At 46.8% G+C, this 20,843-nt stretch overlaps 1 protein-coding gene across 2 annotated transcripts; it reads left to right on the top strand.

Moving 5' to 3' along the window:
- The first annotated feature begins 11,086 nt into the window (after positions 1 to 11,086).
- On the top strand, positions 11,087 to 15,081 carry LOC127753042 (cytochrome P450 704C1-like). Of its 2 annotated transcripts, none has more exons than XM_052278499.1 (6): positions 11,087 to 11,535; positions 13,174 to 13,389; positions 13,478 to 13,765; positions 13,854 to 14,189; positions 14,305 to 14,508; positions 14,623 to 15,081. In XM_052278499.1, the coding sequence occupies exons 1-6, from the start codon at positions 11,212 to 11,214 to the stop codon at positions 14,800 to 14,802; spliced, it is 1,548 nt and encodes a 515-aa protein (XP_052134459.1). In that variant the 5' UTR covers positions 11,087 to 11,211; the 3' UTR covers positions 14,803 to 15,081. The 2 variants fall into 2 exon arrangements, with proteins under 2 accessions (XP_052134459.1, XP_052134460.1); XM_052278500.1 differs by lacking the exon at positions 11,087 to 11,535 and adding an exon at positions 11,707 to 12,572.
- Positions 15,082 to 20,843: the final 5,762 nt, after the last annotated feature.

Here is a 20,843-nt window from a genome sequence, read left to right as displayed (position 1 = left end):
GTGTGCGCCTTGGGCCGCCTTCTTGGGCCGGCCGGCCAATTAAGCTCGGCCGAGCCGCCCCTTTCTCTCGGGCCGCGCCCTAGCCACCCGAGGGAAGTCTAATTTCCCTCCCTCCTTCTTTTCTTTTCTTTTCTTTTTCAAAAAGGATTTAAATAAATCCTTTTCCTTTAGACCAAAAATCCAATAATCTTAGAAATTCAATATCTCCCCAACCGTTAGTCCGTTTGACTCCGTTCAACTTCCAAAATTCCTCAAATCTCGAGATCTATCTAATGGCACGCTTAGAGGTCAATAATAGGGCTTTATTTTCGCCGATTGTTGAGTTGTCCCGTTTCGCGTGTAGTTTCGGAGCCCGAAGACCCGCAGTGCGAGGATTTCGAGGATCAAGCTCAAGATCTCGAGCAAGGCAAGCCACCTTTGAACATCTTGAGCCTATATTTGAACTTAATTATGTTGCTTGAAAAATATTATGCATAGGTAGGATTGCACTTAATCTGTTTGCACCGTCTGCAAGGCAGACCGGTGTGCCTACCTAACTTGTTGCATCTGATCCTTCCATTGTAATTGTTATACCATGTTCCCTTGTAACCACCTAGTTGCGCCTCGGTAATCGTGCACTCTGCACGAGTATCGACGGTCGCATTCAAACTTAAAATCTAAGAAACATCTTGGGTAAAATTTGGGTTTTACAAAAGACTTAGAAAACCCGACACCTGGGTCGGTGCTTGCGAACCTAAATGAATTTCCAAAATTGCGGACCGGGGAACGTACCGGGAGTACGGTTTCCCGCTCTTGCACTTAAGGACCGTTTCCTTGGAATTTCATCCGAACATAAGACAAGTACGACCACATGGGTGGAATGGGACGCCCCGGGCTGAGTAACTAGCTAATTGGGGGAGCCGTGATGCCAAGAGACATGTGGATTCGCCGGGGTGGTGTCGGGGAGGACCCCTGGGCTTCCTGGCATAGTATGGTCTGGGACCTGATCTGGTGTTGGTCTGGGACTGTAGCGCCCGTTCCGTCGTGGCGCCTAGCGGAAAAACTAGCTCATAAAAATCCTACTTGCGAAATCTGTTTCTTTGCTTGTTGTCTAGTGCCCGTTCCATCTCAGATCTCAAATCCCCGAGCCATCGTCGAGTTCAATCCCGAATCCAAATCCTTCCCAAATCAAATCCCTCCGCAAAAGTCTAATTCGCCTCCCTAGGGTTCGATGGGCCGAATCCCTCTCGGCCCATCTCCCCCTCCCTCCCCGGCTCTCTCTCTCTCTCTCTCTCTCTCCCTCTCCCCGCTCTGCCCGAGCGCTGCACGCGCGTGCGCGCGAGCCGCGCGGAGCCGAGCCCTCCCTCCCGCTTCCCGCTGCCGTTCCCGCCGACACCGCCAAATCGTCGCCGCGTGCCGTTGCTTCCCGCGCGCGCGCCGTGGTGGCCGACCGCCTGGTCGCCGCCGCCGTCAGCCTCTGCCGCGCCTGCCGCGCCTGCCGCCCGTGTCGCCGCTCCGCTCCAAGCCGCCTCCGCCGTCATCGCCGTCGTTATCGACTCGGCCCCGCCACTCCCCGCGCGTGCCTCCAAGGGACGGAGGCAGAGCCCCCCCCTCTGCCGCGTTGCCCCCGCTCCCTCCTCCTTTTCCCAAAGTGGCAAGGGACAAGCTCCCTTTCTCCCTTCCTTTTTCTTTCTTTCTCTTCCTCCGCCGGCGTCATTCCCCTCCTCCCTGTCGCCGATTTGGCCGCTAGCCGGAGCGCCAGCTCGCTGGCTTGACCGTCCAATGTCGGTTCCCCTCCCCCAAACCGACATCGCCGCCCTATAAACCCAGGCGCCCTCCCTTCCTTTTTCCCTCCCAATCTTCCCCGTTTTCCGCCCGCGCCATTGCCGTCTCTCTCGCCGACCGCCGCCGTCGCGTGTGCTGGAGGAGCCGGCACGAGCAAGGACGCGGAAGGGGACTCTGGGCGCGCCCTCTTCTTCCTCTTCCCCGGCCCGAGGCCGGAGAGATCGCTCCCGCGCCGTCGGTTCTCGTCACTGCGCCCCCTTCCCCGCACGGTAGTGTCTCCCTCCGTTCTCCCTTCTCGTTCCATCTCCTCCTCTTAGACTCGGATAGTAGCACGAGTAGCCTCCCCGTAGCTAGCTGGCGCCGCCCCGACCGTTGCCGCCGCCCGCTGTGTGCTCGCCGCCGTCGCCGCCCGTGCTCCGTAGCACCCGCTCGTCGCCGGCCTCGCTCGGCGTAGCTCCGCCCAATCCGACACAAGCAACGGATTCCCGTAGCCGCGTAGATGCTCTCACCGCCGGGAATCGACCCCTCGTGACCTCGTCGCCGTTTCCCCCTTCCCTCGCCGCCGGTTGCCGCCGCCGCAATCCGCCGCCGTCGAGCATCCCCCGGCAAATCCAAGCCGTTGGCTCGTCTCCTCTCGTCCCGTGCAACCTCCCGGAGTGCTCGCTTTCGCCTGTATCGCCGTGGTGCGCTCCGCCGCTCGCCGCCGTCATCCGCCGTCCGTTTCGGCCGACGTCGTCGTCTACCTCCCGCCGGCCCACGTGGCAGCCACGTAGGCGCCACGTCGGCGCCAGCTCGGCCAAGACCGGGTCGAGCCGACCCCGGTCAGCCGCTCCCTCCGGTCCCGCTCGCGCACGCGGTCCACCGTGAGCCGTGAGGCTGCGCGTGGGCCCGCCGTATCCGCGTCCGCCGCGAACCGCGCGCGTGCACCGCGTCTCTCTCCCCGAACCCTAGCACGCGCCGCGTGCACCTCGCTCACGGTGAGCCGAGTCGCTGACAAGCGGGTCCCACTCGGGACCACGCGGAATGGACCCGGCCCACCGGCTCTCTCTCTCCCTTCCCCGCCCGCACGCGCCATGGGCCGCCTTCTTGGGCCGGCCGGGCCATTAAGCTTGGCCGAGCCGCCCCTTTCTCTCGGGCCGCGCCCTAGCTGCCCGAGGAAAGTCTAATTCCCACCCTCCCTCTTTTCTTTTCTTTTCTTTTTCAAAAAAAAGGGGTTTAAATAAATCCTTTTCCTTTAGATCAAAAATCCAATAATCTTAGAAATTCAATATCTTCCCAACCGTAAGTCCGTTTGACTCCGTTCAACTTCCAAAATTCCTCAAATCTCGAGATCTATCTAATGGCATGCTTAGAGGTCAATAATAGGGCTTTATTTTCGCCGTTTGTTGAGTTGTCCCGTTTCGCGTGTAGTTTCGGTGCCCAAAGACCCGCAGTGCGAGGATTTCGAGGATCAGGCTCAAGATCTCGAGCAAGGCAAGTCACCTTTGATCATCTTGCACCAATAATTTAAATCTAAGTATTTCTTTCCGCAAATTTTGCATGAATAGGATTTACACAAGTAATTCGGCCGCGGCTCGCGAGATAGCCTGCCGGCCCCCAACCCTAATTGCTGCAATTACCCTCCTTGATTTATTGAACACTTAAACCTCCTTTGTCGACTGTTGTGCTTCGATGCATGGGCCTTCGGGCACGGGCATCGGAACACCTCCCCTCAAATTTAAAATATCCAATGATGAGTAAAACTTGGGTTTTACAAAAGACTTGAAAAACCCGACACCTGAGTCGGTGCTTGCGAACTAAATGAATTTCCAAAATCACGGACCGGGGAACGTACCGGGTGTACGGTTTCCCGCTCTTGCACTTAAGGACCGTTTCCTTGGAATTTCATCCGAACATAAGGCAAGTACGACCACATGGGTGGAATGGGACACCCCTGGCTGAGTAATTAGCTAATCAGGGGAGCCTTGATGCCAAGAGACATGTGGATTCGCTGGGGTGGTGTCGGGGAGGACCCCTGGGCTTTCTGGCACAGTATGGTCTGGGACCTAATCTGGTGTTGGTCTGGGACCCCTCTCGTTGGCATATGGTGAACCTGTGTCGGCTTTCGAAATGCCTTGTCATGAAAGCCTTAAGGTCTCTAGTCATGGCCGTTCTGCATGGGCTGGATGATCCGGGTTAGTAATGTCGTGTGGGTAAAGTGTACCCCCTTTGCAGAGGTTATTAAACTGTTCGAACAGTCGTGCCCACGGTCATGGGCGGATGTGAGGTGATTCCTAGCGTAGTTTTGTTTGACTACTGCCTTGTGAAATTTGCTGTTGAGGAATGGGTTTGATGTTTGGAAAATCTGCGACTGATGGGATTAGCTAGGCCCGGGTGGCCGTTTGAAAGCTGTTGGTCGGGTGCCAAACTTGATCAATTCAAAAGACTGATACATTGCACATACTCCGACCGGACACGACGCACTGTCTCCTCCGCGTCGTTTGAGAAGCACTCACTTAGCTGTTTCAAAAAGGAGTTTAAATAAAAAGATCAATTGCAAAAACAACAGCCTTTCCTTTGAAGCCTGCATTAAACACTTATTTCCCATGGCTTGCTGAGTACTCCCGTACTCACCCTTGCCCTATATACATAATCCCCCCCCCAGTTGCTGAAGAAGATGAAGCGGATCCCGCTGACGAGGAGTTCTTCCAGGAGCAAGCCGGATACGATGAGTTTTAGGGTTTCGACCTAGTTCCCAAGTCGCGCCTGTGATGTTTGGTCCAATTCTTGGCTTCCGCTTCCCTTTTGAAATGCAGTTGTGAGCTCGGGATCTGTCCGTAGCCCAACATGACTGTACTCCTACTCTATAATAAAGAGACCTCTGTTGCTGTGATATTCTGTCTTCCTGTGATACCAGCACTGTTTCCTGGGACTGGTATCGATTAACAGGTTAATTTGGAGCGTCACGGGCTAGTTCCGCTCGGGACTAGTTCGGGGCGTGACAGGGACCCGTCTCGTTGGCATATGGTGAACCTGTGTCAGCTTTCGAAATGCCTTGTCATGAAAGCCTTAAGGTCTCTAGTCATGGCCATTCTGCACGGTCTGGATGATCCGGGTTAGTAATGTCGTGTGGGTAAAGTGTACCCCCTCTGCAGAGGTTATTAAACTGTTCGAACAGCCGTGCCCACGGTCATGGGCGGATGTGCGGTGATTCCTAGCGTAGTTTTGTTTGACTACTGCCTTGTGAAATTTGTTGTTGAGGAATGGGTTTGATGTTTGGAAAAATCTGCGGCTGATGGGATCAGCCAGGCCCGGGTGGCCGTTTGAAAGCTGTTGGCCGGGTGCTAATCTTGTTCAATTCAAAAGACTGATACATTGCACATACTCCGATCGGACGAGACGCACTGTCTCATCCGTGTCGTTTGAGAAGCACTCACTTAGTTGTTTCAGAAAAGAGTTCAAATAAAATCAATTGCAAAAACAACAGCCCTTCCTTGAAGCCTGCATTAAACACTTATTTCCCATGGCTTGCTGAGTACCCCCGTACTCACCCTTGCTCTATATAAATAATCCTCCCCCAGTTGCTGAAGAAGATGAAGCGGATCCCGCTGACGAGGAGTTCTTCCAGGAGCAAGCCGGCTACGATGAGTTTTAGGGTTTCGGCCTAGTTCCCAAGTCGCACCTGTGATGTGTGGTCCAAGTCTTGGCTTCCGCTTCCCTTTTGTAATGCAGTTGTGAGCTCGGGATCTGTCCACTGCCCAACATGACTGTACTCCTACTCTATAATAAAGAGACCTCTGTTGCTGTGATATTCTATCTTCCTGTGATACCAGCACTGTTTCCTGGGACTGGTATCGATTAACAGGTTAATTTGGAGCGTCACGGGCTAGTTCCTCTCGGGACTAGTTTGGGGCGTGACATCCGTCCAAGGGGAGTGTCGCTTCCGTAGGCCAGCTCTCATGTTCCATCCAGACCTGGGAGGGGAAGGGCCTGCGTTGTCTACGCCGCCGCTGCCATCGGCTCCTCCATCCAGCGGCGGACGGATTTGGAGGAAGGGAGAGAGAGGATTGGAGCGCCGCCTCCATCGGCTCCTCTTCCATTTGGATCTAGGAGGGAGGGAAGGGGCGGGGCCGGCACCGTCTTTGGTGGACGCCTCCGCCGTATCTGGGAGGAAGAGAGGGAGGGAGCGTCGTCACCGTCAGCTCCTCTTCCCTTCTCACTGAGCCGTCGCCGCTCCTCTTGGCCGCTCTTCCGTCGCTCCTCGCCGAGTCGGACGGCTGTCACCTCCTCCTTGCATGCGCCGATGGCCATCGGCTCCTCCTCTTCCGACACCGACGCCGCCGCCGTTGCCTCCTTGCGCGCGCCAAGCCGCCTACGGCCGCTAGCTCCTCCTCACGGTAGAGACCACTCATCCAAATTTCAAAAATCGTAGGAGAGGGAGAGGGAGAGGTAGAGATAGAGGTAGAGAGGGGGAGAGGATAAGGATGGGTGGGTAGGTGGGTGGTTGTTGGGAAAGGAAACATATAAGATTTTTTTAGTGAGTGGTCCTATTCTCCCAGGCGGGCCTCTTATGTGGTCCGTCTGCAAAAATTTGGACCACTTTAGAGGTCCTCTTGTGAAAATAAAAGTATTTTTACAGACGGATCTCTTAAGGGATACGCCTACAAAAAAAATGATTTTCGTAGGCGGACGACGGTCTCACCACCGGTTGCCATTTTCGTAGGCGGTTGTTTGGTTCTGAGGACCAACCCGCATGGAAAAAAAAAGATCACGTCTGCGAAAATATTTTTTCTATTAGTGTAGACTGTCAATTCAGAATTTTATTTTATTTTGTAAAATTTAAAATCCAAAACTACTACTCCATCCTTCCCATAATATAGCAACATAGTACCAGATAGGACACTTAATAGTACAACGAATCTGGACATGCTTCAAGTTCAAACATGGTCCTCCATGAGGGTGTGCAAGTGGTCAGCCGAACCGGGCCCCTGATTTTCCTTACTCTAATGTATTTAAAATCATTTCGCTCTCTTTTTTTAAAAAAAAAAGATCACTCTTACTTTTAAATTTTTTTTTGTTAGAATAGTTTTTTTTTAGCTTTGATAAGTGTTTGATGGTAATCGTGACCACCTTAGAGAACTATGACTCATGACACCGATATGAACATATGTTTCAGACAATAAAGATTCTATTTTTTCGCTTAACAAAAAATAATGACGACATCAGGGAAAAAACTAGCTAAATACTCATGCTTTGCATTCCTTTTCCATTCCCTCAATCACTTTGGGAATGGACAGTTTGCACGTGTTACTGTTTAGTGACCCTATGTACCAACTTCATAGTCGCACATGTCAATTGGTGGGTGGTGACAGATTCACCGTTCATCACCACCACTAAAATCTTTTAAAGGAGTATAGATTATTTTTCTGACTTAGGTAGAGCTCACAGCTAATTCATTCTCTTATTTCTTGGCATTTTCTAAACATAAGACATCAATTTGTGTTTCACAATGGAGTCTCAGATTGTTAAGTACGGCCTAATGACAAATGGAGGCCCTTTGCAGATGTATACGTTTTCAAGGATAGTTTTATAGATATTTTTATTAAGACGAATAATCAATAATTTCATATATTAAAAAGCTAACGTAGTAAATTTCACGTACCTAGTACTAAGGATATTCATAGTGGTAAATTCAAAAGGAATGAAACAATTATAAATAATTTATGGGTAAAACTTCTATATCTGTGTTTTAGTGATTTAGAAGTTGATGTAAAAAAATAAACTATATTCCAATAAGAAAACCTCAAAATCGATTACAAATTTAAGTTTTTGGTCGTACCTCATGAGCCAACAAACAATGAATCTGCTGTGAGCAATGGCGCGCTCCACTACTCTGCCTGCACGAGGCTGACAATAACTTTCAAACGGCAAATCTACAATTGTCGTCTAGCGCTAGCAGCCAAGTACAGGCAAATTCAACGTACTAGACATCTGGAATTTTCCAAATACAGGCGAATTCATCATACACCTCTGGAATTTCGGGTTTATTCATACGTTTCTGCGGCTGCATCTGTGATTGTGTGAATCAGTTCTGAGTAAAGGGTGTGTTTAGTTTACGCTAAAATTGAAATTTTGGTTAAAATTGAAACGATGTGACAGAAAAGTTGAAAGTTTGTGTGTAGAAAAGTTTTGATGTGATAGAAAAGTTAAAAGTTTGAAGAAAAAGTTTGGAACTAAACTCGGCCAAAAGCATCTCCAGCGACGGCTTGAACAATGAACAGTAGTGTTTCGTATATCAAGGCCAAGATACGATCATCAACATGGATATTTTCTTGGTGTCTCGTCCTGCTCGTACGATCGAATGGTCGCACACGTTTCACATGGGATAACTTTTGTAAGCTCAATGCTGGGGCCTGTGGGGTGGTGATCTGTCTGCTGTCTTCTGTGCAAGAAGGGAAGGGAACTGTTCTTTCTTTTGTAGTCGGAGCAATGGCCTAGCTATTTGAATCTCCTACTTCAACTTGTTTACCTTTTCAGTGACATGCGAAAATGAGATAAACCGTTAGCACATTAATAATTAAATATTAATTATTATAAACTTTAAAAATACGTTTATTTGGGTTGTTAAAGGATTTTTTTTATATATAAAAAGTTTTTTTTAGAGAAGACACCGTTAACAATTTGAAAAGATACTCATGGAAAATAAGAAAGCTGTAATTTGAAGTTGAAGAAAAGAATGGTACCTAAATCGGTATGCCAGGAACTTCAAATACTTCCTTCATTTTGAAATAACCGACAAGTTATTGTCTCATGTTTGACCACCAATTACTCTTAAATGGTTGAACTGTGATAAATTTTGTGCTTGTATTTTTAAGATGCCATACATTTAATAATATGATATCCTTTTTAACATTTGGAAAAAAATCTACATAAAAAGTGAGTGCTGAAAGTTTAGAAATAAATAGTGTCCGATGCCAATTATTTAAAAACAGAGGAAATATTAAACTACTATGCTAAGGGCGTCCCTCCTACTTCCATAATGGAAGATGAATTGGAGCTTAGCTATGAAAATTATCTGACAGCAAAAATGAATGAATTAGGTTCCTTATTGTAGAATTAGCTCAGTTAAGATTAAGTTCTAGATTTGGTACAAATGACCATATTTATGACTAATTACTTTTTCCATAAAAGAGGCGTACATGTCTACATCGAGACATTTCTTATGGCTCTGTGAATCTCAGGATATATATAATGATCCAGTCTATACAAATCGATCTAGTCTATACAAGGATCTTGTAAGTTCTAGTGTGCGTCTATGTATTTGTAAAGGTGAGTGTATGTACATGTATGTGAGCGTCTGTGTTTGTACCATGTTTTTAGAAGTATTAAAAAAGTTGTTAGATTCACATCAAAGATTTTGTAAGAAATGTTGAAAGTTCCCACAAAAATCCACATAACATAAGCTACCAAAGATTGCACTACGATAATACTACATCCGTTTCAAAAAAAAAAAAACTCAACCTAGGTAAGATGTGACCTATCCTAGGGCACATCCTATCTTATGTTGAGTTTTTTTTTAAATGGAGGGAGTATAGGCCGAGTTTAGTTCCAAAATTTTTCTTCAAACTTCCAACTTCCAACTTTTCCATCACATCAAAACTTTTCTACACATACAAACTTCCAACTTTTCCATCACATCATTCTAATTTCAACCAAACTTACAATTTTGGCGTGAACTAAACACACCCATAGTTTAATTTAAATGATGTGTCGAAGATAGCAGTAGTACACACCAAATTAATGGGAGTAGCAGCCTCATCGGCTGCCCACATTTCCTAAACGGCTTATTAGGGAATAAAAATTAATTTATACGTAAAATGTTTGTAAATATACTCTTAGTGACTTAAAAAACAATATAAAAGACTATGTTAAAAAATCTTAAACTTAGCTTCAAAATTAAGTTTAAAAAAATAAATTTTGGCTTTGACTTTGGCTTATTAGGTCAATCGATGGAACCCTAGGACATAAGCTGCTAAGAATTGTAGTCCTATGCCAGCTCAAAGCAAAACAACCCAAAATCATGAATAAATATGATGAGGATATCATTGACTCGGATATAACTGTGCTTCTATTACATATCAACAAGCTAAATGTGCATTTGTTCAATATTAGGTTTACTCATTATATATTTGAATAAATATTACTACACCATAAGTTTTGTATATTCTCATTTGCAGAACTACTTGTGTGTGCAAAAGAAAGGAGAGCGAACTCACGAAGTGTATGGATGATCAAATAAGTTGACTAGGGATCAGAGTTTATCACCTACGTCATTTCTCAAGCTAAAATGTTTGACATTTCTCAAGTCTACTCATACATCAACACAATACTTTTGGTTCATATAAGGCAAAAGATTAAAGTCTCCACATGTTGGATTCGGATTTGGGTATCCTAGCAATATCAACTTCAAATGGAACTAGTAGATGATCCAAAAGAAATCTCTAGGCTCATGAGTACTTGTTGTAAAGCTTATGGGGTCTACTTTCATATGGTTTTGGTCCCACATTAAATTTACTCATTAGTTGTTGGGAATCGACAAAACAAACCACGTACCTCATACAATCCAAGTTTGATTTGGGTCCTAGACGTTGTAATTGTGTCGTTGGCTAAGCCCAAGAGGGCATACGCCCTAGGGCTTATGTTTTTCAATTCACATGCAGGGATTAGTCTTCTAGGCGAGGTCAATCGGACAACGTATGGTTGATAATCAGAGTAGAAGTGGTATTACGATTGCAGGGTTCGGATCATATTGATCGGAAGCCAGAAGCCAAATCGTGCGTGTCAAATTTTCACCAAATCAATCTAATCAATACCTATCGAAAGTTTGCTCATCAGTACGTCATTCTCGATCGGCCGGCGGAAAGGAAAAAAAAGTAAGACCAACTTGCTGGAAGCATACAAAACGAACCACCGTACGGCACCGAGTTATCGCCGCCAGGTCAGTTGGTTTAGCGTTTGTACTTCCGTGCTAGACTTCTACTCCCTCTGTTTTATAATGTAAAACTTTCTAGCATTATCTATATACATATAAATGTTAATAAATATAAACATATACATATGTTTAGATTCATTAATATCTAAATAAATGTGAATAATGTTAAAAAGTTTTACATTGTGAAAGGGAGAAAGTAGTAGTCAAACACTCCAAACCTAAATTGCCCAATTACAAGATATCTACCACTGTAGGCTGTAGCATGGCATGCGGTTCACGATTCCATTCACATACTTCTGCCCATTCGGAACCCACTAGGCTATCTATCGATCTGTATAAAACGAGAGACGCATCGACGACGTAAAATCCAAAAGGAGCACATCTCACTCAGGCTGGCCGGCCGAAATCGATCGGCAGCAAAGGCCAACCAAACTAAGCCAAGAGCGAGCTAGCTAAGCTGGTTTTCTGCTTGTGCCATGGGAGAAGATGGCGGCGTGAACTCTTCTTCCAACTCTCCGGCGGCCGCCGTTGGTCTCGTGCTGGTGGTGGCGATCTGCACGTACCTGGCCGTCGTCGCCACCCGCAAGCAGAAGCGGCGGCGGCGGCGGCGGCCGCCGGTGGTCGGCACGGCGTTCCACCAGCTGTACCACGTCCGGCGGGTGCACGACTACCACACGGCGCTGTCCCGCGAGCACATGACCTTCCGGCTGCTGGTGCCGACCGGCCGCGAGCAGATATACACGTGCGACCCCGCCGTCGTGGAGCACATCCTCCGGACCAACTTCGCCAACTACGGCAAGGTACGCAGCGCCACTCTTTATTACTGCATGCTCTTGTGATTCTGTAAACTGCTTTACTACTCCTATACGGCTATACTTTAGTCCCCGTTCTCTCTCCCTCTGTCCAATTGGAGAGATATTTCCGTGAACGTAAAATGAGAAAAGTTATTAGCATATAATTAATTAAGTATTAACTATATAAAGTTGAAAAATAGATTTACTTAATTTTTTAAACAACTTCTATGTAAAAACTTTTTGTCAAAAAGTATCATTTAACAGTTTAAAAAATATGCTAACGGAAAACGTGAAAACTGAAGTTTGGAGTTGAGAAAAAAGCTCTAGGCCCAGTCTTTTCTTCAACTTACTCATTTTTATTAGCACGTTTTCTAAACTGTTAAATATTGTGTATTTTGTAAAAGGTTTCCATATAGAAGTTATTTTAAAAATTAAATAAATTTATTTTCTAAGTTTTAATAATTAATACTTAATTAAATATATACTAATGAGTGCACAGAAAATCTCTCTCCAAACGGATAGAACCAACAGTCTTATTACTGCTACTAGCATAACCCTATGTAGTCAAAAAGGATATTTCTCTAGTCAATTTGACGCGTACGGCCCCATCTAATATGGGCCACACGTGCGCCGCGAACATGTTCCAGCTCAACTTGTACGGATCGTCACAATCCTATTCATCCTACTTATTGTGGACCATACGTTAGTCATTGAGTTCTCAATAAAAAAAAGAAACGTTAGTCATTGTCTTTGATCTAACACAACTATCATGGGCCCAAATGGATTATCCTAAAAATCTACTCGGGTGGAAGAAAGAGGTTGTGGGCTTGTGGCCACACAGGCCGCGACGTTGACAACAGCAGCATAGTGTGGCGGAGGAGAGAACCGGGACTTCCGGGTACTTGCACACGAGTACTTCCGGGTGTTTGCACACCATGCACGAAGAGAGAAAAAGAGAGGCGAAGAGCCGAAGGAGAATGATGGGAGTAGAGGAGAGGAGGAAAACGCTATAAGTTATGGTACCCGGCAACCCGATCAAATAAGTGGGTAATTTATTGGTCAATCCATTTAATTTATTTATAAATAGATTTACAGGTTGATCCATTCATACCTTTTTAGTTGTAGGCAGCTCGATATCTAGCTAGGTAACAGCGACGATATACATACCCGGTTAGTCAGTTACGAGCGTGACACTCGAAAGGAAATAGGCAAAATTTGTTACAGGATCCTCAAAAACTGTGTAATTTGCTGGTATATATCATAAAAACGTGCCACGGCTTAAAGACACTTAAAAAAACTCGTAATTTGTTCGCGGACACTTTTGGCTTAATTGAAGAGAGAAATTCTTCGAAAAGACAAGAATGCCCCTAGGGTCAAAAAGCTTTTGAGCTGAGATTGGAGCGAAGATGAAATATAATATACACTAGTGATATACTTAGGGTGATGACAAACTTAAAGTTGCATAATTATAAATGTTTACTGTAACATCATGTTTGTAGCATTTGGTACTAGAGGCATTCATGTTGATCCCAAACCAGTCAGCTTTGCAAGCAGCCATTTGAGGCTGCTAGCTAGGCCGGTACGGTTCATGTTTGTGGATTTGTTGCTGCCCTGACACGTATGGTTTCTGTGAAAAATACTAAGGGGTCGTTTAACCACGGGAACATGAGCGACCTGTTCGGGGAAGGCATCTTCGCCGTCGACGGCGACAAGTGGAAGCAGCAGAGGAAGATCGCCAGCTACGACTTCACCACCAGGGCCCTCCGCGACTTCAGCGGCGACGTGTTCAAGAGGAACGCCGCCAAGCTCGCCGGCGTCGTCTCCAGCCACGCCGCGTCAAACCAATCCATGGACTTCCAGGTAATCAACCGATCGTAACTATCGATGGCGCCAGTGGTGTGTTGTTTTTGTATCGCCATTGAGGACGTTTGTTCGGTTGTTTCTTCAGGGTTTCTTGATGAGAGCAACGATGGACTCCATCTTCACCATCGCGTTCGGCCAAGACCTCAACACGCTGGACGGCTCCGGCGAGGGGCGCCGCTTCGCCGCGGCGTTCGACGACGCCAGCGAGTTCACCATGCTCCGCTACCTCAACCCGTTCTGGAAGCTGTCGAGGCTCCTCAACGTCGGCGCCGAGGCGATGCTCAAGGAGAGGATCAAGGTCGTCGACGGGTTCGTGTACAAGCTCATCCGTGACAGGTCCGACGAGCTCTCCAACACCAAGGCACACGACACTGTAAGCACTACCTGATATGTCCAATTGTCCATCCATTTTGTGAGTGATCAAACACTTGAAATTAAGGTGAACTTTTTGTGTGCAATAGGATTCGAGGCAGGATATCCTGACAAGATTCATCCAGGCAACGACTAGCGATTCTGGGACGGTTGATTACAAGTACCTGAGAGACATCATACTGAACATTGTCATAGCCGGCAAGGACACCACAGCCGGGTCGCTTGCTTGGTTCCTGTACATGATGTGCAAACACCCGGAAGTACAGGAGAAGATCTGCCACGAAGCCATGGAGGCCACCAACGCCGGCGAGGCCGCTTCCATCGACGAGTTCTCGCAGAGCCTGACCGACGAGGCACTGAACAAGATGCACTATCTGCACGCTGCACTGACGGAGACGCTCCGGCTATACCCTGCAGTTCCACTGGTAATTAATTACGATCACAAAGTTAATCAAACGAAATTAATTCTCTTGCCCAATGCCAAATGAATCGAAGTATAGTAACAAACGTAGTGTCACTTTGTTTCTGACGATGTTTCAGGATAACAAGCAGTGCTTCTCAGACGATGTATTGCCCAACGGATTCAACGTCAGCAAGGGGGACATCGTGTTCTACATCCCCTACGCGATGGGCCGGATGGAGAGCTTGTGGGGCAAAGACGCTGAATCCTTCCGGCCTGAACGTTGGCTCGATGAGAACGGCGTCTTTCAGCAGGAGAGCCCGTTCAAATTTACAGCTTTCCAGGTGAAATTTACTGAACTCCAAGAATCTTTCTGAGTTCCGGTTACCCACTTCTGAAAGTTTTCTGAACTTTGTGATGAGACAATTCTGAATTCTGATCACCTGCTCCTTCTGTAGGCCGGCCCAAGAATCTGCCTCGGGAAGGATTTCGCGTACAGGCAGATGAAGATCTTCGCGGCCGTGCTGCTCCGTTTCTTCGTGCTCAAGCTGCGGGACGAGAAGGAGATCATCGGCTACCGGACCATGATTACACTCTCCGTCGATCAGGGTCTCCATCTGACGGCTATGGCGAGATGAGGGCACACACTACAGTCTGGGCACGCACAGCAGCTGGCTCCTGTACTCATGCAAGTGATAGCTCCTTGTGCATACCAAAACGAACGAGATCTGCAAACCTTAATTATGTCTGATCGTGAATAACCCGCATTGCACCCTAGAATAATAAGTGCATCTGAACTGCAGTCAGGGTCAGAGTAACTTATTGGAGTGAACTGGTGTTGTAGGGAACTTCAATTGTACAACTTGGAGGGCGCAATACAAATGAATGGATTAAATAGTAGAAAGTTGATTTTAAAAGGGCTTTCAACAAATGCTGATGATTTTTTTACAAAATTGTAATGTTTTTATGAGCTTGGAAAAGGTATGTTTGGAAAAATAAAAAAAGATAACTCAAAACTCATGGCATCAGCTTGCATTGAGCTCGGCTTAGTTCGGCTCGAACTCATAATCAACTACTTTGGTTGTGTTCGGCACTGCTTGTTACCATCCTCTACTCTCTCGTTTTTCATGCACATGTTTCCCAAACTGCTAAACGGCGTATTTTTTGCAAAAAAAAAATCTATAGAAAAGTTGTTTTCAAAAATCATACTAACCCATTTTTTAAGTTTTTTTTAACTAATATTTAATTTATCGTGCAATAATTCATCGCTCCATTTTTCGTGCAGAAAATGAGGGCTGCCAACCCTCACTCAAGAACACTGCCTTAGTTTGGCTCGGAGTAATAATAATAAGTCAAGCTGATGTGGGATTTCAAGTCGTGAGCATCACAAGCCACATGAGCTACTTGTTTAGTTACCTTCGAATACTTAGTTCTTTCAGTTACAATAAATCAAAGTTTTGTCATCGGCAAAAACTCAAATATCTTTATAATAAATCTATAGCCCAAGTTGACAAGAAACAAGGTGATTCCCATTTTTAGTCTGGTCTTATGAATGTCAAAAGTACTTTCTTAAATATGAGTTTTTAGATTGTCAATAATGGGAAACAAATTAGATTTCGGGAAGATAAATGGATTGGTAACTTGGCTTTTAAAGATAAATATCCATCTTTATATGCAATTGTTTGGAGGAAAACATCTTCTATTGCCACTGTTATGAGATCTGTTCCGCTTAATGTTTCTTTCAGGAGAGCTTTAGTTGGTCAGAATCTTGTTTGTTGGCATGAGTTGTGTGCCTCTATAGTACATATTCAGTTGAATGATTCGTATGATAGTTTTAGATGGAATTTCAATCAGAATGGCTTGTTCTCGGTGAGGTCTATGTACCTAGCTTTAATTAATAATGGCTATATCGAGAGAAACAAGTGTATTTGGAAGTTTAAGTTGCCACTTAAGATTAAAATTTTCATGTGGTACTTGCTTAAAGGGGTTGTGTTAACTAAGGATAATTTGGCAAGGCGTAACTGGAATAGCAGCTTAAGGTGTTCTTTTTGTTTGAAGAATGAGTCTATTCAACATCTCTTTATGGATTGTCATTTTGCGAAGTTCCTATGGAGAGCAGTTCAGTTCTCTTTTGGTTTTATTCTTCCAGTTAGCATATCTCATATTTTTAATGGGTGACTTTTGGGAGTTGATAAGAAAATGAGTAAACTGATACTTATTGGAGCTTCTGCCATTTGTTGTGCAATATGGCTGAGTAGGAACGATATGGTTTTTGACAAATCACCATCATTTTCCTATATGTAGGTCATTTTCAGGGCAACTCATTGGCTCCGGTTTTAGGCACAACTACAAAGGTGTGATGAAGACGAAGAGTTTCTGAAAGTTGCATGACAAAAGTTGGAGACCACAGTTGTCGAGGAGTGATTCTCTCTAGCGGGAGATTGTGAGACCCCCCCCCCTTCATGAGTTCGGTCGGGGGAAGAAGCTCGCCTCTAGAAATCGCGTATCCGTCCCCAAGGCTCCTAGCTAGCTCGCACACAACCAAATTATATAGGTTCGGGCCGCTATGAAGCGTAATACCTACTCCTGTGTATGGGATTTAGACTGAGAGTTACAAGGGTTCCTAAGCTCGGGAGAACACTCTTACTTCCCTCCTCCACAATCTCAGATTTTCTGAGAGTCGTCCCCTTTCTCGGTGGGCAAGGTCCACCTTTTATACCTCAAGGGGATACCACATGCACCGCCTCTACCTACTCTTCTTTCGGGTGGGGACCCACCCTATCTTAACTGGAACTCGACCCGTGCCTTCGCTTGGAACCTAAACCACAGCTTGTCCTTGAGCGGGGCCCAGCGCCGTCCCTCGCCTGACACGGGGGACAGCCCTGTCATTCCCTCATTAATAGGTGAAGACTTGTGGTGGCCGCCGTCCGAATGACCCCCCGATGGGACGGGTCATACCTACCTTCACTCCGCCGGAAGCAGATACGACGTGGGAGCACGATTGTCCGTCCAGTCAGACGTGACCGGCGTCAGGCTGGTCACAGACCGGTCATTCTTGACCATCGCGCGTCAGTTTAGCACGCCGCACGTCTACCCCACTGCATTAAATGCGACAGGGGGCAGTTGGGGCGCTGCGCGCATTAAAGGAAGTTCAGCCTGGGCCCCCTCCTCGCTTGCTCCCCCCGCCAAACGGCGGCTAGGCGAGGGCCTCGGGGCAAAGCAGTGCAAGGGCCCGAGGGGCATGACGTGGCACCCCGAGGCCCCGACCCCCCGACCGCTCCTGCGTTTCGCGGAATGCGGGGACAGGACCAGGCTGTAGGGACACGTGGTAGGATGGGAAGGTAGATTCCCCTCACTTCGCATACCCTCGGGCCCATATCTCCGACAACGGTTATGCAACTTTTTGCTAATTATGGTTTGAGATTTACAAATAGACTTCAATAATTGTGATCTCCTTACGTTAGGCTGGTTTCTTTGTTTTTCTCTTCGGTGTGTTCTATTCATTTAGATTTACACTATGTTATTGAAAGCTATTATGTAATAATTGGCTGTAGCTCTTTTGAGTAAAGGCCGGAATATTATATTCCATTATCTAAAAAAAGTCAAATTCTAAGTGTTGCCACTAATGAGGACATGTTTCAGTAAATACCATCCTATAAACGATTTTATCCAACAAATGACATCGCCATCAACTTTCTAGTAGCAAACATCTGTTATGATGTTGTGCAAAGGCCATTTTACCCCCCACGTATAACACATACTCCCTCCGTCCCAAAATGTAGCTATTTCTAGCACAGTGTCTTGTCCCAAAATGAAGCTATTTCTTCACCTACCTCCTCCTCTCAACCAATCACAACCATTATTCTTCACCTACTTTCTCTTTTCAACCAATCACACACTTCCTCCAATCATTCTCACCTACTTTCTTAATACCCGTGCCAACCTCAAAAATGGCTTCATTTTAGGACGGAGGAAGTAGTTGCCTTATTACTACAAGGCCCAGATCTGCTGCTACATTGCCTCGTCCGACATCCCTGCCATCGTCTCGAAGCCTAGAAGCATCGTGCCGCTGCTACCTCGAAGAGCCAGCCCAACACCACTCAGAGAGCCACACTGTCCCCACCTAGGCTGTGTTTAGATCCAAAGTTTGGATCCAAACTTCAGTCCTTTTCCATCACATCAACCTGTCATACACACACAACTTTTCAGTCACATCATTTTAAATTTCAACCAAAATCCAAACTTTGTGCTAAACTAAACACAACCCTAGATTCATCCTGCCGCTGCTTGGAAGTTGGAAATGCCACGCCACCATCTTCCTCGCCTGGATCAACTGCACTGCTGCCGGATGCAAGGACCTCGCGACCCATGCCATCCTAGGGTCTCTGCCATGTCACCATTACTGTGAACGATGCACCGACGCCGAGCCCACCTCCACTGTTTCACTCATCGCCTCTGCCGACACCTTCCTCTTCATTGCCGTCCATCCCTATTAATGGGATCCGGATCTGGTTTTTATCAATCCTGCCCCGTTGTCCGCCATTGGTTAATTATTTTTGTGTTCCATTTTACCTAGATATGTGTCACGCCCCGAACTAGCCCCGAGCGGAACTAGCCTGTGACGTTCCAAATTAACCTGTTAATCGATACCAGTCCCAGGATACAGTGCTGGTATCACAGGAAGACAGAATATCACAGCAACAGAGGTCTCTTTATTATAGAGTAGGAGTACAGTCATGTTGGGCTGCGGACAGATCTCGAGCTCATAACTGCATTACAAAAGGGAAGCGGAGGCCAAGACTTGGACCAAACATCACAGGCGCGACTTGGGAACTAGGCCGAAACCCTAAAACTCATCGTAGCCGACTTGCTCCTGGAAGATCTCCTCGTCAGCGGGATCCACTTCATCTTCTTCAGCAACTGGGGGGGATTATTATATAGAGCAAGGGTGAGTACAGGAGTACTCAGCAAGCCATGGGAATTATGTGTTTAATACAGGCTTCAACGGAAAGGCTGTTGTTTTTGCAATTGATTTTATTTAAACTCCTTTTTGAAACGACTAAGTGAGTGCTTCTCAAACGACACGGATGAGACAGTGCGTCTCGTCCGGTCGGAGTATGTGCAATGTATCAGTCTTTTGATTTGATCAAGGTTGGCACCCGGCCAACAGCTTTTAAACGGCCACCCGGGCCTGGCTGATCCCATCAGCCGCAGATTTTCCAAACATCGGACCCAATCCACAACAGCAAATTTCACAAAGCAGTAGTCAAACAAAACTACGCTAGGAATCACCTCACATCCGCCCATGACCGTGGGCACGGCTGTTCGAACAGTTTAATAACCTCTAAAGAGGGGGGTACACTTTACCCACACGACATTACTAACCCGGATCATCCAGCCCGTGCAGAACGGCCACGACTACAGACCTTAAGGCTTTCATGACAAGGCATTTTGAAAGCGGACACAGGTTCACCATATGCCAACGAGAGGGGTCCCAGACCAACACCAGATTAGGTCCCAGACCATACTGTGCCAGGAAACCCGGGGGTTCTCCCCGACACCACCCCGTTGAATCCACATGTCTCTTGGCATCATGGCTCCCCTGATTAGCTAGTTACTCAGCCAGGGGTGTCCCATTTCACCCATGTGGTCGCACCTGTCTTATGTTCGGATGAAATTCCAAGGAAACGGTCCTTAAGTGCAAGAGCGGGAAACCGTACACCCGGTACGTTCCCCGGTCCGCGATTTTGGAAATTCATTTAGTTCGCAAGCACCGACCCAGGTGTCGGGTTTTCTAAGTCTTTTGTAAAACCCAAGTTTTACCCATGGTTGGATATTTTATATTTTGAGGGGGGGGTGTTCCGATGCGCGTACCCGAAGGCCTGTGCATCGAAGCACAACAGTTAACAAAGGAGGTTTAAGTGTTCAATAATTCAAGGAGGGTAATTGCAGCAATTAGGATTGGGGGCCGGTAGGCCGTCTCGCAAGCCGCGGCCGAATTACTTGTGTAAATCCTATTCATGCAATATTTGCGGAAAATAAATACTTAGATTTAAATTATAGGTGCAAGATGATCAAAGGTGACTTGCCTTGCTCGAGATCTTGAACTTGATCTTCGAAATCCTCGCACTGCGGGTCTTCGGGCTCCGAAACTACACGCGAAACGGGACAACTCAACAAACGGCAAAAATAAAGCCCTATTAATGACCTCTAAGCGTTCCATTAGATAGATCTCGAAATTTGAGGAATTTTGGAAGTTGAATGGAGTCAAACGGTCTTACGGTTGGGAAGATATTGAATTTCTAAGTTTATTGGATTTTTGGTCTAAAGGAAAAAGGATTTATTTAAATCCTTTTTGAAAAGAAAAGAAAAGAAAAGAAGGAAGGAGGGGAATTAGACTTCCCTCGGGTGGCTAAGGCGCGGCCCGAGAGAAAGGGGCGGCTCGGCCGAGCTTAATGGGCCGGCCCAAGAAGGCGGCCCAAGGCGCGCGCTCGGGCGGGGAGGAGAAAGAGAGAGCCGGTGGGCCGGGTCCACCTTGCGTGGTCCCGGGTGGGACCCGCTTGTCAGCGGCTCGGCTCACCGTGCGGAGGAAGCATGCGGCGTGGTGCTAGGGTGTGGAGCGGGGCGCAGTGAATGCGCGCGGCTCGCGGGCGTGCGGATGCAACGGGCCCACGCGCAG

Source organism: Oryza glaberrima, chromosome 10, assembly GCF_000147395.1.
Source record: "Oryza glaberrima chromosome 10, OglaRS2, whole genome shotgun sequence".
Taxonomy (NCBI): domain Eukaryota; kingdom Viridiplantae; phylum Streptophyta; class Magnoliopsida; order Poales; family Poaceae; genus Oryza; species Oryza glaberrima.
Note: the sequence above shows the minus strand (reverse complement) of the source record. Positions and strands in the feature narration are given on the sequence as shown.

Coding starts and splice junctions, on each gene's coding strand:
- LOC127753042 (XM_052278499.1), top strand. CDS start 11,212: ATGGGAGAAGATGGCGGCGTGAACTCTTCTTCCAACTCTCCGGCGGCC. Junction 13,766..13,853: donor ACACCAAGGCACACGACACT/GTAAGCACTACC, acceptor TGTGTGCAATAG/GATTCGAGGCAGGATATCCT. Junction 14,190..14,304: donor TATACCCTGCAGTTCCACTG/GTAATTAATTAC, acceptor ACGATGTTTCAG/GATAACAAGCAGTGCTTCTC.